The 12,861-nt window shown below is 48.4% G+C and overlaps 2 protein-coding genes across 2 annotated transcripts in view; one reads left to right on the forward strand and one right to left on the reverse strand.

Moving 5' to 3' along the window:
• The window catches only part of MRPL11 (mitochondrial ribosomal protein L11), a 248,991-nt gene that overhangs the window by 213,880 nt on the left and 22,250 nt on the right, over nt 1–12,861 (forward strand). The gene's annotated exons all lie outside the window — the stretch shown is intronic.
• Nucleotides 10,781–11,690, reverse strand: LOC106993184 (glutaredoxin-like protein C5orf63 homolog). Its single transcript, XM_077964739.1, has one exon. The coding sequence runs from the start codon at nt 11,279–11,281 to the stop codon at nt 10,994–10,996; it is 288 nt and encodes a 95-aa protein (XP_077820865.1). The 5' UTR covers nt 11,282–11,690; the 3' UTR covers nt 10,781–10,993.

The following is a 12,861-nucleotide window of genomic DNA, read 5'->3' on the forward strand; positions in this document are numbered from 1 at the left end:
TCCGACACCTCATCTTCCATCTGGGGACGCCACGCAATTAGAGGAGAGGAGGAAAATGCTAAAGGCAAAGGGGGTGTGCGGCAGCGGTGGAGGCCGGGGAAAGCAGCTGCAGTTGAACAGAGTCGCAGACCTGTCTTCCAGCCCAGCTCGGGCACCCCCCTCCCCTTAGTCCCCCCCGCCCCGCCAGGATGCACACACCACCCGATGTGCTGCAAAGGAAAGAGACCTTTGCGGGAGCACAGCCCCTTCTGGGCCTGGGGCCCAGATCTACCAGTCTACGTTAGGCGCTGTGCGCTGTGCTTTGAGCAAATTAAACCCTTTACTTTAATCCTGGAAGGCAGGCACGATAGTTGCCCATTTTACAGATGAGGAAATAGATTTACAAAAGTGACTTACTTGTAGTTTGCTAGAAACGAGCCAAGAGAGAATCTCAGCTGTATGAGTGGCTTCCGTACCTTATCCTTCTGACTAGGGATGGAGCCTCAGAGATGTAGAAAAGAAACCTTATCTGCATCAGGTAAGGTCCCTATTGCTCAGTACTGTTGGTCTGGAACTATAACTAAAGGCTGGATTATAGTTCCAGACCAAGTCTTTGGTCTTGTGGGTGGTGGTGGGGGTGTTTTATGAGAAAATCAAGGAAGACTGCATAGAGGAGGTGGCTTTTGACTTCCATCATGAAGGATTCCGGGAGATTGCCTAAACATTCCCGAGAGGGAGCCGCTGCCACCCCCACCCCCAAAAACTTGTTGCACCTGAAGCTCCCAATCTACCAGAGTCCCCTGGGGCCCTACCACATCCACCCTGCTAACTCCCCCACCTAAAAATAACCAAAGATACCAACTGCTTTGCCAACTGTTCTGGGGCCCAGCGGCTAGATGAAACAAGAATGCAGCCGACGGCACATCCTTTAGGGGAAACGATACTCGTTAGTCACAGAGAATTTCCCTGCGAGACTCCCACAACCCTGTGACACAGGATAGCTGCCCTCACTGATGCCTCCAGAGGCCTCCATTGTGCTGGGTTTGCCCGGGGACCCTGGGACAGCCTCACTCCCTTGTGTACCCGCAGCTTTTAATGCATTGCCTGCCAGAGCACGTCCTCAGTGAACATATACTGAATCCCTGTTATAATCCCCAGTTTACACACCAGGAAGCCGAGGCTCAGGCAGGAGAAGAAACTTGCCCCAGGTCACAAGCCAGGCTGATGCGGAGCTGATGCTTCACAGGATCCCCAGTGCTTCCACCTGACACTGGACTGCATGGAGGAAGGTCGGAGAAGGATCACCAAGACTCAGAGGAGGCAAGGATTTCTCCTGGGGCAGTACTGGGATTGGAGCTGCATGGCAGCACAGCCAGACCACTGGGCCTCAGGGATCCTGGGGCGGGCCTGATTCCAGGATTGCTCAAGTAAGGGAGAGTAAGGGAGAGTTAGGACACCAACAGCAGATGCCTAAGTTCCAACCTTGGCTTTTGGCTCTAAATCCAGTGCTCTGCTCCAAGAACTCTAGCTTCTTAATCTCTCTAAGCTTCAGTTTCCTTATGTGTAAAATGGGAATAATAATTACACCTGCTTGTGGTGAAATAGGATTTTGCAGTATTGTTTTGAAATTCCTTTGTCAGCCCTCCCTTTTCTCTCTTCAATCTAGATCTTGTCCCTGTTGCTTCAAAGAAAGGGACAAAGAAAGGAATAAAATAGAAACTTTATTTCTTTTTTTTTTTTTTTTTTTTTTTTTTTGAGACAGAGTCTCGCTCTGTCGCCCAGGCTGGAGTGCAGTGGCGCAATCTCGGCTCACTGCAAGCTCCGCCTCCCGGGTTCACACCATTCTCCTGCCTCAGCCTCCTGAGTAGCTGGGACTACAGGCGCCCGCCACCGCGCCCGGCTAATTTTTTGTATTTTTAGTAGAAACGGGGTTTCACCGTGGTCTCGATCTCCTGACCTTGTGATCCGCCCGCCTCGGCCTCCCAAAGTGCTGGGATTACAGGCGTGAGCCACCGCGCCCGGCCAGAAACTTTATTTCTTTAATTCTTGGGTTCAAATGCCTGAAGGTGAGAGGCTTGGAATAGTTTGGAAAAGTAGTTATATATCTAGTTGAGAAAACATGCAGAAAAAGCAAAACAGGCTGGGCGCAGTGGCTCACCCCAATGCTTTGGGAGGCCAAGGCAGGAGGATTGCTTGAGGCTAGGAGTTTGAGACCAGCCTGGGCAAAATAGTGAGACCCTGTCTCTACAAAATTAAAAAATTAGCTGGGCATGGTGGTGCCTGCCTGTAGTCCCAGCTACTCAAGAGATTGAGGCAGAAGAATCGCTTGAGCCCAGGACATTGAGACTGCAGTGAGATATGATCCCACCACTGCACTGCAGCCTGGGCAACAGAATGAAATCCTGTCTCTAAAAAAAATTAAGAAGAAAAGAAAACAAACAAAAAACAACAGTGGCAAATTCTTTCTGGGGTGGGAGATTTGGAGAGGAGAAGGAAGAGCTGGAAGATGCTGGGTTCTGCCCTTGAGGCCATGCCAGAGTGGGAGGGTAGGGTTGGGAAAAGACAGATCCCTCACATAGATTTGGGGATCCAGAGCAGAGGCAACCTGGGCTTCAGTTCTCAGGCTCTAGCTTTAGAGGAAAGCCCTTGAAGCAGGGTTGACTACAGCAGTGTGGGGTTTGTGCTATGTCTAGGAGGGCTGGTCTGCGGAGTCTTAGATGCGTGAGTGGCATGGGAAAGCCTTGAGATTTCTGTGCCCCAAAATTGCAAAGCTGAGAGAGGCTGGAGTGTCCCGTGGGTTGGTGGATCGGGGTACCTAGATTGACAACTGGAGGCCCGTAAGTTACAGGTATCTCAGTAGAAGCTAGCAAGGAAGATAGCCAAGCTCCAGCGGCACTGGTCCATAGGCCCCTGGCTCTTCCCAGTGCCGTGACACTGGGGAGATCCTCCTGGATCTGAGAAGCCATTTCAAGTAGAGGAGGAGGAGGTGGAAGAGTCAAAAGGACTGCATTTATATCGAAATGACTGAGAAAAGCTGAAACTTACTTTGACGACACTGTCTCCCAACAGGTGCAATGGGAACTGGAAAGAGAGATGATGTTTAGTTTAGAATGGGTGAGCAAACTACAGCCCACTAGCCTGCTGCCTGTTTTGTAATAACCTTGTATGGAGCATAGCCACACCCACTAGATTATGTACTGTGTGTGACTGTTTTCATGCTACCATGGCAGAGTTGAGTTGTGGTGAGAGCGACTATATAGCTCTCAAAGCCTAAAATATTTACCGTCTGGCTCCTTACCAAAAAAAGTTAGCTTAACAAGCTGGAGAATCCCTGCAGGAGGAGGTACACACATGTACCCAGCAGGTGAGTGCTGTTTTGGTGAAAGGCTAACATTTCTTTGCATAGAGACTTCCCTGTGGGATGCTTGAATGTATTCATGTCATGATAGCTGGGTCCTTCAGAGTGAGTGATACAAGAGAGCAAGACCGAAGCTACAATGTCTTTTTTTTTTTTTTTTTTTTGAGACGGAGTCTCACTCTGTCACCCAGGCTGGAGTGCAGTGGCGCGATCTCCGCTCACTGCAAGCTCCGCCTCCCGGGTTCATGCCATTCTCCTGCCTCAGCCTCCTGAGTGGCTGAGACTGCAGGCACCCGCCACCACACCCAGCTAATGTTTTGTATTTTTAGTAGAGATGGGGTTTCACCATGTTAGCCAGGATGGTCTGAATCTCCTGACCTTGTGATCCGCCAGCCTTGGCCTCCCAAAGTGCTAGGATTACAGGCATGAGCCACCACGCCAGCCTACAATGTCTGTCTTAAAAATTACTTCTGGGCTGGGTGCAGTGGCTCACGCCTGTAATCCCACTGGATGGCTCCACTGCACTCCAGCCTGGCGACAGAGTGAAACTCTGTCTGAAAAAAAAGTACAAAATTAGCTGGGCATGGTGGCACATGCCTGTAATCCCAGCTACTTGGGAGACTGAGGCATGAGAATTGCTTGAACTTGGGAGGTGGAGGTTGCAGTGAGCTGAGATGGTGCCACTGCACTCCAGCCTGGGCGACAGAGCAAGACTCTGTCTCAGAAAAACCCAAAACAAAACAAAACAAAAAAGTGGGAATATAGGAGGCATGCAAGAGTCACTGGTGCCTAGAAATTGTCAACTCTAGCAAAACACAAGGTGCCTAGAAATTGTCAACTCTAGCAAGACACAAGTTGGCAGTTCTTTTTTTTTTTTTTTTTTTTTTTTTTTTTTTGAGACAGAGTCTAGCTCTGTTGCCCAGGCTGGAGTGCAATGGCCGGATCTCAGCTCACTGCAAGCCCCGCCTCCCGGGTTCACGCCATTCTCCTGCCTCAGCCTCCCGAGTAGCTGGGAGTACAGGCGCCCGCCACCTCGCCCGGCTAATTTTTTTTGTATTTTAGTAGAGACGGGGTTTCACCGTGTTAGCCAGGAGGGTCTCGATCTCCTGAACTCGTGATCCGCCCGTCTCGGCCTCCCAAAGTGCTGGGATTACAGGCTTGAGCCACCGCGCCCGGCCAAGTTGGCAGTTCTTTGATTAAGACTTCAAGGCCTGAGGATAATAATCCGTGACTCTTGGCTCCACCTTCTGGGCTCTTAATTATACTTCCAGAGTCATCTTTCCTGTTCCATAAAAGGTAGGCTGTGTTTGCAGTTGAGTAATTTTTCTTGGCCTGCACCCTGTCTATAGAAGTTTGGGGGTTCAAATGCTGCTTTTCCATTTCTGTTGTCTCTGTCCTTTACAGTCCAAGTTGGCAGTGTTTCTGCCAATACAATTCTCTTAAAAACTGTGTAGATTTCTGTGGACCTTATTCATTTCATTAGACTATGCCCACACATCTCTATGAGATAAGCCCCTTTACCTTGGGCTCATGCTGATAGACAAATCCTTTAATGTTTCTAGAAGCCCTTATTGTTTGAATGGTTCTATTGCCTTGGACCTGAAGTCTTAGGGAATTTACAGGCATACTCTTGGCCTTTTGGCTTCAACTTTGTATCATGTTTTTCTGATGTGATCTTTTTCCAGAAGCCATTTGTTAATTTTAGCATTGTTTTTGACTGGAGAGGCTGGGGATTTTCTTCTTCTTGTTTTTTTTGTTTTTTGTTTTTTGTTTTTTTTTAGACGAGGTTTCGCTCTTGTTGCCCAGGCTAGAGTATAATGGTGTGATGTTGGCTCACTGTAACCTCCACATCCTGGGTTCAAGTGATTCTCCTGCCTCAGCCTCCCAAGTAGCTGAGATTACAGGCATGCATCACCACACCTGGCTAATTTTATATTTTTAGTAGAGATGGGGTTTCACCATGTTTTTTTGAGCCAGGGTCTCGCTCTGTCACCCAGGCTGGAGTGCAATGGCATGGTCATGGCTCACTGCAGCCTCAAACTCTTGGGCTCAAGCAATGCTCCTACCTCAGCATCCTGAGTAACTGGGACCACAGGTGCATGCCACTGTGCCTGGCTCATTTTTATTTTTTGTAGAGGCAGTTTCTCTATGTTGCTAGGCTGGTCTTGAACTCCTGGGCTCAAGTAATTCTCCTGCCTTGGCCTCCCAAAGGGCTAGGATTACAGGTGTGAGCCACTGTGCTCAGCTGGCACCAAATCTGTCTTAGTTATTGCTGAGTAGCAAATTATCCAAATCTAAGCAGCTTAAAAGAATAAATGTTTAATCTCACATAGTTTCTAAGAATCAGAAACTTGAAAGCAGTTTAGCTGAGTGTTACGTGCAGTTCTATGCAAACCTACCCCCAAAGTCCAAGAAAGCTGAGAGGCTGAAGAAAGAGACTGACAAATCCAGTTTCTCAGAAAGAAACATTTAATGACTTAGAAACAGAAGGGATATCTTAGGCAGCTGCAAGATAATGGATCCCCGCACCCACACTCCAGAAGATATCCTTTCTCTTTTAGGGTAAAACATGTGCAGCTGGTCATGTCTTCAGACTTTTTTTGCCAAGATCCATGACCACTGCGGGGGTTTAAATAAGCATCTTTATGGGGGGCTTTCTATGCTACAAGGCATTGTTTAAAGAGCATACTGCAGAACACCTTGGTATGTGGGGGTCAAACATCAGTCACCACAGGAGTTTCACTTCCAGATGGTGTCATATTTGCCATGAAATACACTGTTTTCCTATGCTGGGACCTGGGTTCTGGCTCAAGTTTCTCATGGGGTTGCAGTTAAGATTTCAGTTGGGACTTTAGTCATAAGAAAGCTTGAGAGCCGGATGATCTGCTTCCCAGAGGCTCACTCATATGCCTGGAAAGTGAGTGCTGGATGTTGGCAGGAAGCCTGGGTTCTTCTCCATGTGGACCTCTCTGGAGGACAGCTTGAATGTTCTTACAACACGGCAGCTGGATTCTCCCAAACAAGTGACCCAAGAGTCTAAGACAAAAGCCACAATGAGGCTGAGCAGTGGCTCATGCCTGTAATCCCAGCAGCTTTGGGAGGTTGAGGTGGGAGGATTGCTTGAGTCCCGGAGTTTAAGACCAGCCTGAGCAACATAGTGAGACCTCGTGATATAGTTTGGATATATGTCCCTGTTCAAATTACATGTTGAAATGTAATCCCCAATGTTGGAGATGGGGCCAGGTGGGAGGTGATTGGTGGGGCAGTTTCTCATGAATCGTTTAGCACCATCCCTCTGGTGCTGTGCTTGTGATAGTGAATGAATTCTCATGAGATCTGGGGTTAAGTGTGTGGCACTTCACTCTCTCTTGCTCCTGCTGGCCATGTGACGTGTCTGCTCCCCCTTCACTTTCCACCATGATTGTAAATTTCCTGAGGCCTCCCCAGAAGCTGAGCAGATACCAGCATCATGCTTCCGGTATAGTTGGCAGAACCGTGAGCCAATTAAACCTCTTTCCTTTATAAATTACCTAGTCTCAGGTATTTCTTTTTTTTTTTTGAGACAGAGTCTCTTGTCGCTCAGGCTGAAGTGCAGTGGTGTGATCTCAGCTCACTGCAGCCTCCACCTCCCAGTTCAAGTGATTCTCCTGCCTCAGTCTCCCAAGTAGCTGGGATTACAGGTGTTGCCACCACGCCCGGCTAATTTTTGTATTTTTAGTAGAGATGAGATTTCACCATGTTGGCCAGGCTGGTCTTGAACTCCTGACCTCATGTGATCTGCCCATCTCGGCCTCCCAAAGTGCTGGGATTACAGGCATGAGCCACCACGACTGGCCATCAGGTATTTATTTTCTTTAATTTTTTTTTGAGACGGAGTCTTTCTCTGTTGCCCAGGCTGGAGTGCAGTGGCCAGATCTCAGATCACTCTAGCTCTGCCTCCCAGGTTTACGCCATTCTCCTGCCTCAGCCTCCTGAGTAACTGGGACTACGGGCGCCTGCCACCTCTCCTGGCTAGATTTTTTGTATTTTTTAGTAGAGACAGGGTTTCACTGTGTTAGCCAGGATGGTCTCGATCTCCTAACCTCATGATCCGCCTGTCTCGGCCTCCCAAAGTGCTGGGATTACAGGCTTGAGCCACCGTGCCCTGCCGCCATCAGGTATTCCTTTATAGCAATCTGAGATTGGCCTACTGTGCCTTATCTCTATGAAAAATTAAAGGCCAGGCGCTTTAATTTAGTCCCAGCTACTCAGGAGGCTGAGGCAGGAGAATGGCGTGAACCTGGGAGGCGGAGCTTGCAGTGAGCCGAGATCGTGCCACTGCACTCCAGCCTGGGCGACAGAGCGAGACTCCGTTTCAAAAAAAAAAAAAAAGAAAAATTAAAGTATTGGTCAGGTGTGGTGGCTCACGCCTGTAAATAAATAATAAAAAGAAAGTACACTCTGACACCTGATCAGAGCTGGCTGCTCAAAGGTGAGACAGCACCGATTGACACTGGGGAGACTTTCTTTATGTGAGTCTTACATGATTATTCATAAAGGGGGGAGTCATTATTCATGATTTTTCATGTTCTGGGTGGTCCCCTGCATGCACATGTGCTATTATTGTGTATGCTAGTACACACATGGCATGTCTCATTAGCATCTTAAATCTCCACCCAGGAGTGTGTTTCTTACTATTATAATGAGCATAGGTCAGCCCAAGGACACTAAACATGGGTTTCTGCGCTTACATGAATTTGGGGATTTTCCCTTCCACTTTTTTTTTTTTTTTTTTTTGGCGATGGAGTCTCACTCTGTCACACAGGCTGGAGTGCAGTGGTGTGATCTTGGCTCACTGCAACCTCCACCTTCCAGGTTCCATGCCCGGCTAGTTTTTGTGTTTTCAGTAGAGACGGGTTTCACCATATTGGTCAGGCTGGTCTCGAAGCTCTGATCTCAGGTGATCCACCTGCCTCAGCCTCCCAAAGTGCTGGGATTACAGGCATGAACCACCATGCCTGGCCCCCTTCTGCTCTTCTTTCTTTTCTTTTCTTTCTTCTTTTTGAGACGAAGTCTTGCTCTGTCACCCGGGCTGGAGCACAATGGCGCGATCTTGTCTCATTGCAAACTCCACCTCCCGGGTTCACGCCATTCTCCTGCCTCAGCCTCCCGAGTAGCTGGGGCTACAGGTGCCCACCACCACACCTGGCTTTTTTTTTTTTCTTTTTTGGTATTTTTTATTAGAGACAGGGTTTCACCGTGTTATCCAGGATGATCTCGATCTCCTGACCTCGTAATCTGCCCGCCTCATCCTCCCAAAGTGCTGAGATTACAGGCTTGAGCCACCACGCCCAGCTCTACTTCTGCTTTTCTACCTCATTGCTGCAGGATGTTCTAACCATGAGCCCAGGATGCAGTTTGTGCATTACTGGGTGGTTTGTTTTCTCCATCTATTTAGCAAGTTTTATTGTCCTTTAAGGGAGGTTATTACCACCCTGTCTCATCTACCTCAGAATGAGAAAATATTCCAGCCAGTGCAACATGGAGAAACCCCATGTCTACAAAAAATACAAAAAGTTAGCTGGGCATGGTGGTGCGTGCCTATAGTCCCAGTTACTTGAAAAGCTGAGGCAGGAGGATCACTTGAGCCAGGGAGGTCGAGGCTGCAGTGAGCCATGATTGCATCACTCCACTTCAGCCTGAGTGACAGAATAACAGCCTGTCTCAAAAAAACAAAAAAACAGCTGGGCGCAGTGGCTCACGCCTGTAATCCCAGCACTTTGGGAGGCCGAGGTGGGTGGATCACGAGGTCAGAAGATCGAGACCACGGTGAAACCCCGTCTGTACTAAAAATACAAAAAATTAGCTGGGCGCGGTAGTGGGCGCCTGTAGTCCCAGCTACTCGGAAAGCTGAGGCAGGAGAATGGCGTGAACCCGGGAGGTGGAGCTTGCAGTGAGCTGAGATCGTGCCATTGCGCTCCAGCCTGGGTGACAGAGCGAGATTCCGTCTCAAAAAAAAAAAAAAAAAAAAAAACCACAGGGCTCCCTCCCTCCCCTGCTCCAGGTCAGGGGACTACCTTTTCAGGAGGGACTGGACATCAGCATTTTTCATCCTGCCCCAGCTACCTGTTGTTAGGGCTGAGTTCTGGGTGAGTGTATCTGAGATGTGGAGGTGCACTTCTTCCGCCTAGCCTCTATTGGTAGGATGGATATCCAACATGGAGCATGGCATTGCTGAGAACACTGGGGCACAGTTCACTCTTACCCCACTTGTGGAATGGGGCTTCCATTCAGAGTGTGGAGGAGGGGAACTGAGGAGACCTGGGGCTGCTGAACTTGTCCTCCTCTAAGCACTCAGCTCCTAAAGTGTCACTCAGAGAGTGGCATGCTATTGTTCCTGCCAGCACCAGCGCCCTGGCTCAGAGATTTCTCTTGGGAACAGAAATGGGTAGTAAGGCCGGGGCATGGTTGCTCATGCCTGTAATCCCAGCACTTTGGGAGGCTGAGGTGGGTAGATCACTTGAGGTCAGGAGTTCGAGACCAGCCTGGCCAACATGGTGAAACCCCGTCTCTACTAAAAGTACAGAAATTAGCAGGGTGTGGTAGTCCTTGCCTATAATACAAGCTACTGAGGCAGGAGAATCACTTGAACCCGGGAAGCAGAGGTTGTAGTGACCAAGATTGTGCCACTGCACTCCAGCCTCCTGGGTGACAGAGCGAGCTCCTGTCTTGAAAAAAAAACAAAAAAGTAGGTAGTAAGAGAGAGAGCTCCAGATCTTTCCCTAAAGGAACATTTGTAACAGGCTGTAGAGAAGTTTTAAGTTCAAGCCCAAGAGCATTCTCAAAATACTGGAGGTGATGGTGAAAAGCAATACAGGGGAGATTGATGGACTTTGGAGATACAGGTTAAATTGCAGTCTGGCTAGTTTGCTGGAGAAGGGAAACTGGAGAATCCTGCTGGAGTCAGAACAAATCTCAGACACTGACCTCCGGGACTGTTTCTTCAAAGGAGTCACCAGGTTTGATTGGATCCATTTGTGGAGCAGTTTACACCCCAGAGCTTTGTTGAAAATACAGTAATAGACAACTCAGCTGGCAATTACTGGAGCCTAACAGCTGAGTGTGTCAGGGAATGAGTCAGTCAAAGAGAGTCCTGCCACAACCCTTGTTAACCCACGGTGACTGTGGGTACCCAAGGCTGTACCCCCTGAGGAGTGACATCCGAGGCTTCACACTCTGGCAGCAAGAAGAAGGAGATAGACTTCAATAAAATAATCCCTCCAGTCACTAAACGAGCAAGTAGATACAAAGAGATTTGTATCTATCATACATAAGCAACGTCAGCCTCTTGCTTGGTACCTTGGGAGCCCCCAGGAGGAGTGGGGAAGAGCAGACAGAGGATGGGGAATGCAGAGAGGAGAGTGAGGAGTCTGGGCTCCCTTTTTTTTTTTTTTTCCCCCGTCAACCAAAAAAGGAATGTCAACATTTGTTTGGCACCACTGTGTTCAGAATATCCTTAGGGCTCTGTATAGGTGACAAAAGGAGTATCAGGCCATGGTCATTTCCTTAGGAAGATGCCGTATAGGAAGAGAGGGTGGGAAATCACGAGGGCATTAGTCAGCCTCCGGTACTTTGCTGCTCAAGTTTCAGGAGCTGTTTTTCAAGTTTTGAGGTGTTTTATCGATGCATCATCAGAAACTGGCCATTCAAGTGAAAGACAGGAATGTCAAATTTATATCTTTCATACCGGGCAGAGTTTTCTGGAAGTGTGACATTCACTTCCTGTAAAATAAACCTGTTTTTATAAGGCTTGAGTACTTCCTTGGCTTCACCACAAACGGGGCGTGGGTCCTTTGTGAATAAGGTCAGCACAGGCAGAGTTGTCTCAGAGGCAGAGCAGTTTACCAAGAAGACTCCAAGGGAGGATTTGGCAAGTTGCATGCTATTTCCTTGAAACCAGAGCATCTTAATTCTGATCCAGATGATTTCTCCCCTTCGAAATAATTGCAAACAAGATTAAAACTGTATTCATGAACTATTCCAGCTGGCTTTTGGCTTCCTCTGATGTATACTCCTGAGCTTCACGCCGCCAACATCTCCGCTTCTGCCCCACACCCAGGCTTGGCTCCCTTTGACGTTTGATTGGCGACATGGAGAGTTAGGGACCCAGAACTGCCTGCAAGTAGCTCATACCCCACCCCTGCTATTGCCCACATTCAGCCTGTCACCAAGTCCTGCCTACTATGTCCCCACAGCTCCCATCAACCTTGCCATCCCCTCTGCATCTGTCCAGAGAAGCAGGGCTGAGATCTAGGTTCTGCCTGTCCTGACACACACACAGACAGCTCTTCCTAGTTGTGACCTGGGGCAAGTTTCTTCACCTCTCTGAGCCTTGGTTTTCTCAACTATGAAATAAAAATAAAGATAGCCTGGGCGTGGTGGCTCATGCCTGTAATCCCAGCACTTTGGGAGGCTGATGCTGGTGGATCACGAGGTCAGGAGTTCGAGACCAGCCTGGCCAATATGGTGAAACCCCATCTCTACTAAAAATACAAAAAATTAGCTGGGCATGGTGGCGAAAACCTGTAATCCCAGCTACTTGGGAAGCTGAGGCAGGAGAATTGCTTGAACTTGGGAAGCAGAGGTTGCAGTGCGCCAAGATCATACCATTGCACTTCAGCCTGGAGGACAGAGTGAGACTCCATCTCAAACAATACATAAATAAATAAATAAATAAATAAATAGGCCAGTCATGGTGGCTCATGCCTGTAATCCCAACACTTTGGGAGGCTGAGGCAGGCAGATCAGAAGGTCAAGAGATCGAGACCATCATGGTGAAACCCTGTCTCTACTAAAAATACAAAGATCAGTTGGGCGTGCTGGTGCACGCCTGTACTCGGGAGGCTAAGGCAGGAGAATCGCTTGAACTGGGAGGCGGAGGTTGCAGTGAGCCGAGATCACGCCACTGAACTCCAGCCTGGTGACAGAACAAGACTCGTCTTAAAAAATAATAAATAAATAAATAAATAAATAAATAAATAAAGACACTGGTTGGGTGTGGTGGCTCATGCCTGTAATCCCAGTATTTTGGGAGGCTGAGGCAGGAGGATCACTTGAGCCCAGGAGTTTGAGACCAGCCTGAGCAACATGGCAAACTGTCTCCACAAAAAAACACAAAATTTAGGCCAGTGTGGTGGCATGTGCCTATAGTCCCAGCTACTTGGGGAACTGAGAGGGGAGGATTGCTTAAGCCTGGGAGATCAAGGCTGCATGAACCATGTTTGTGCCACAGCACTCCAGCCTGGGAGACAGAGCAAGACCCTGTCTCAAAATAATAATAGTAATAATAAAGATACCTACCATACAAGGCTGTTGTGAGAAATCAGTAAGATTACCCAGGAAGGGTGCTTAGCTCAGGCCTGGTTCATGGCATTTTTTTTTTTTTTTTTTTTTTTTTGAGACGGAGTCTCGCTCTGTCGCCCAGGCTGAAGTGCAGTGATGTGATCTCGGCTCACTGCAAGCTCCACCTCTCAGGTTCACACCAT

Source organism: Macaca mulatta, chromosome 14 (genome assembly GCF_049350105.2).
Source record: "Macaca mulatta isolate MMU2019108-1 chromosome 14, T2T-MMU8v2.0, whole genome shotgun sequence".
NCBI classification, from domain to species: domain Eukaryota; kingdom Metazoa; phylum Chordata; class Mammalia; order Primates; family Cercopithecidae; genus Macaca; species Macaca mulatta.

Bases quoted from the DNA above. Each gene is read 5' to 3' on its own strand.
- LOC106993184 (XM_077964739.1), bottom strand. From the start codon at position 11,281: ATGCTCTGGTTTCAAGGAAATAGCATGCAACTTGCCAAATCCTCCCTT.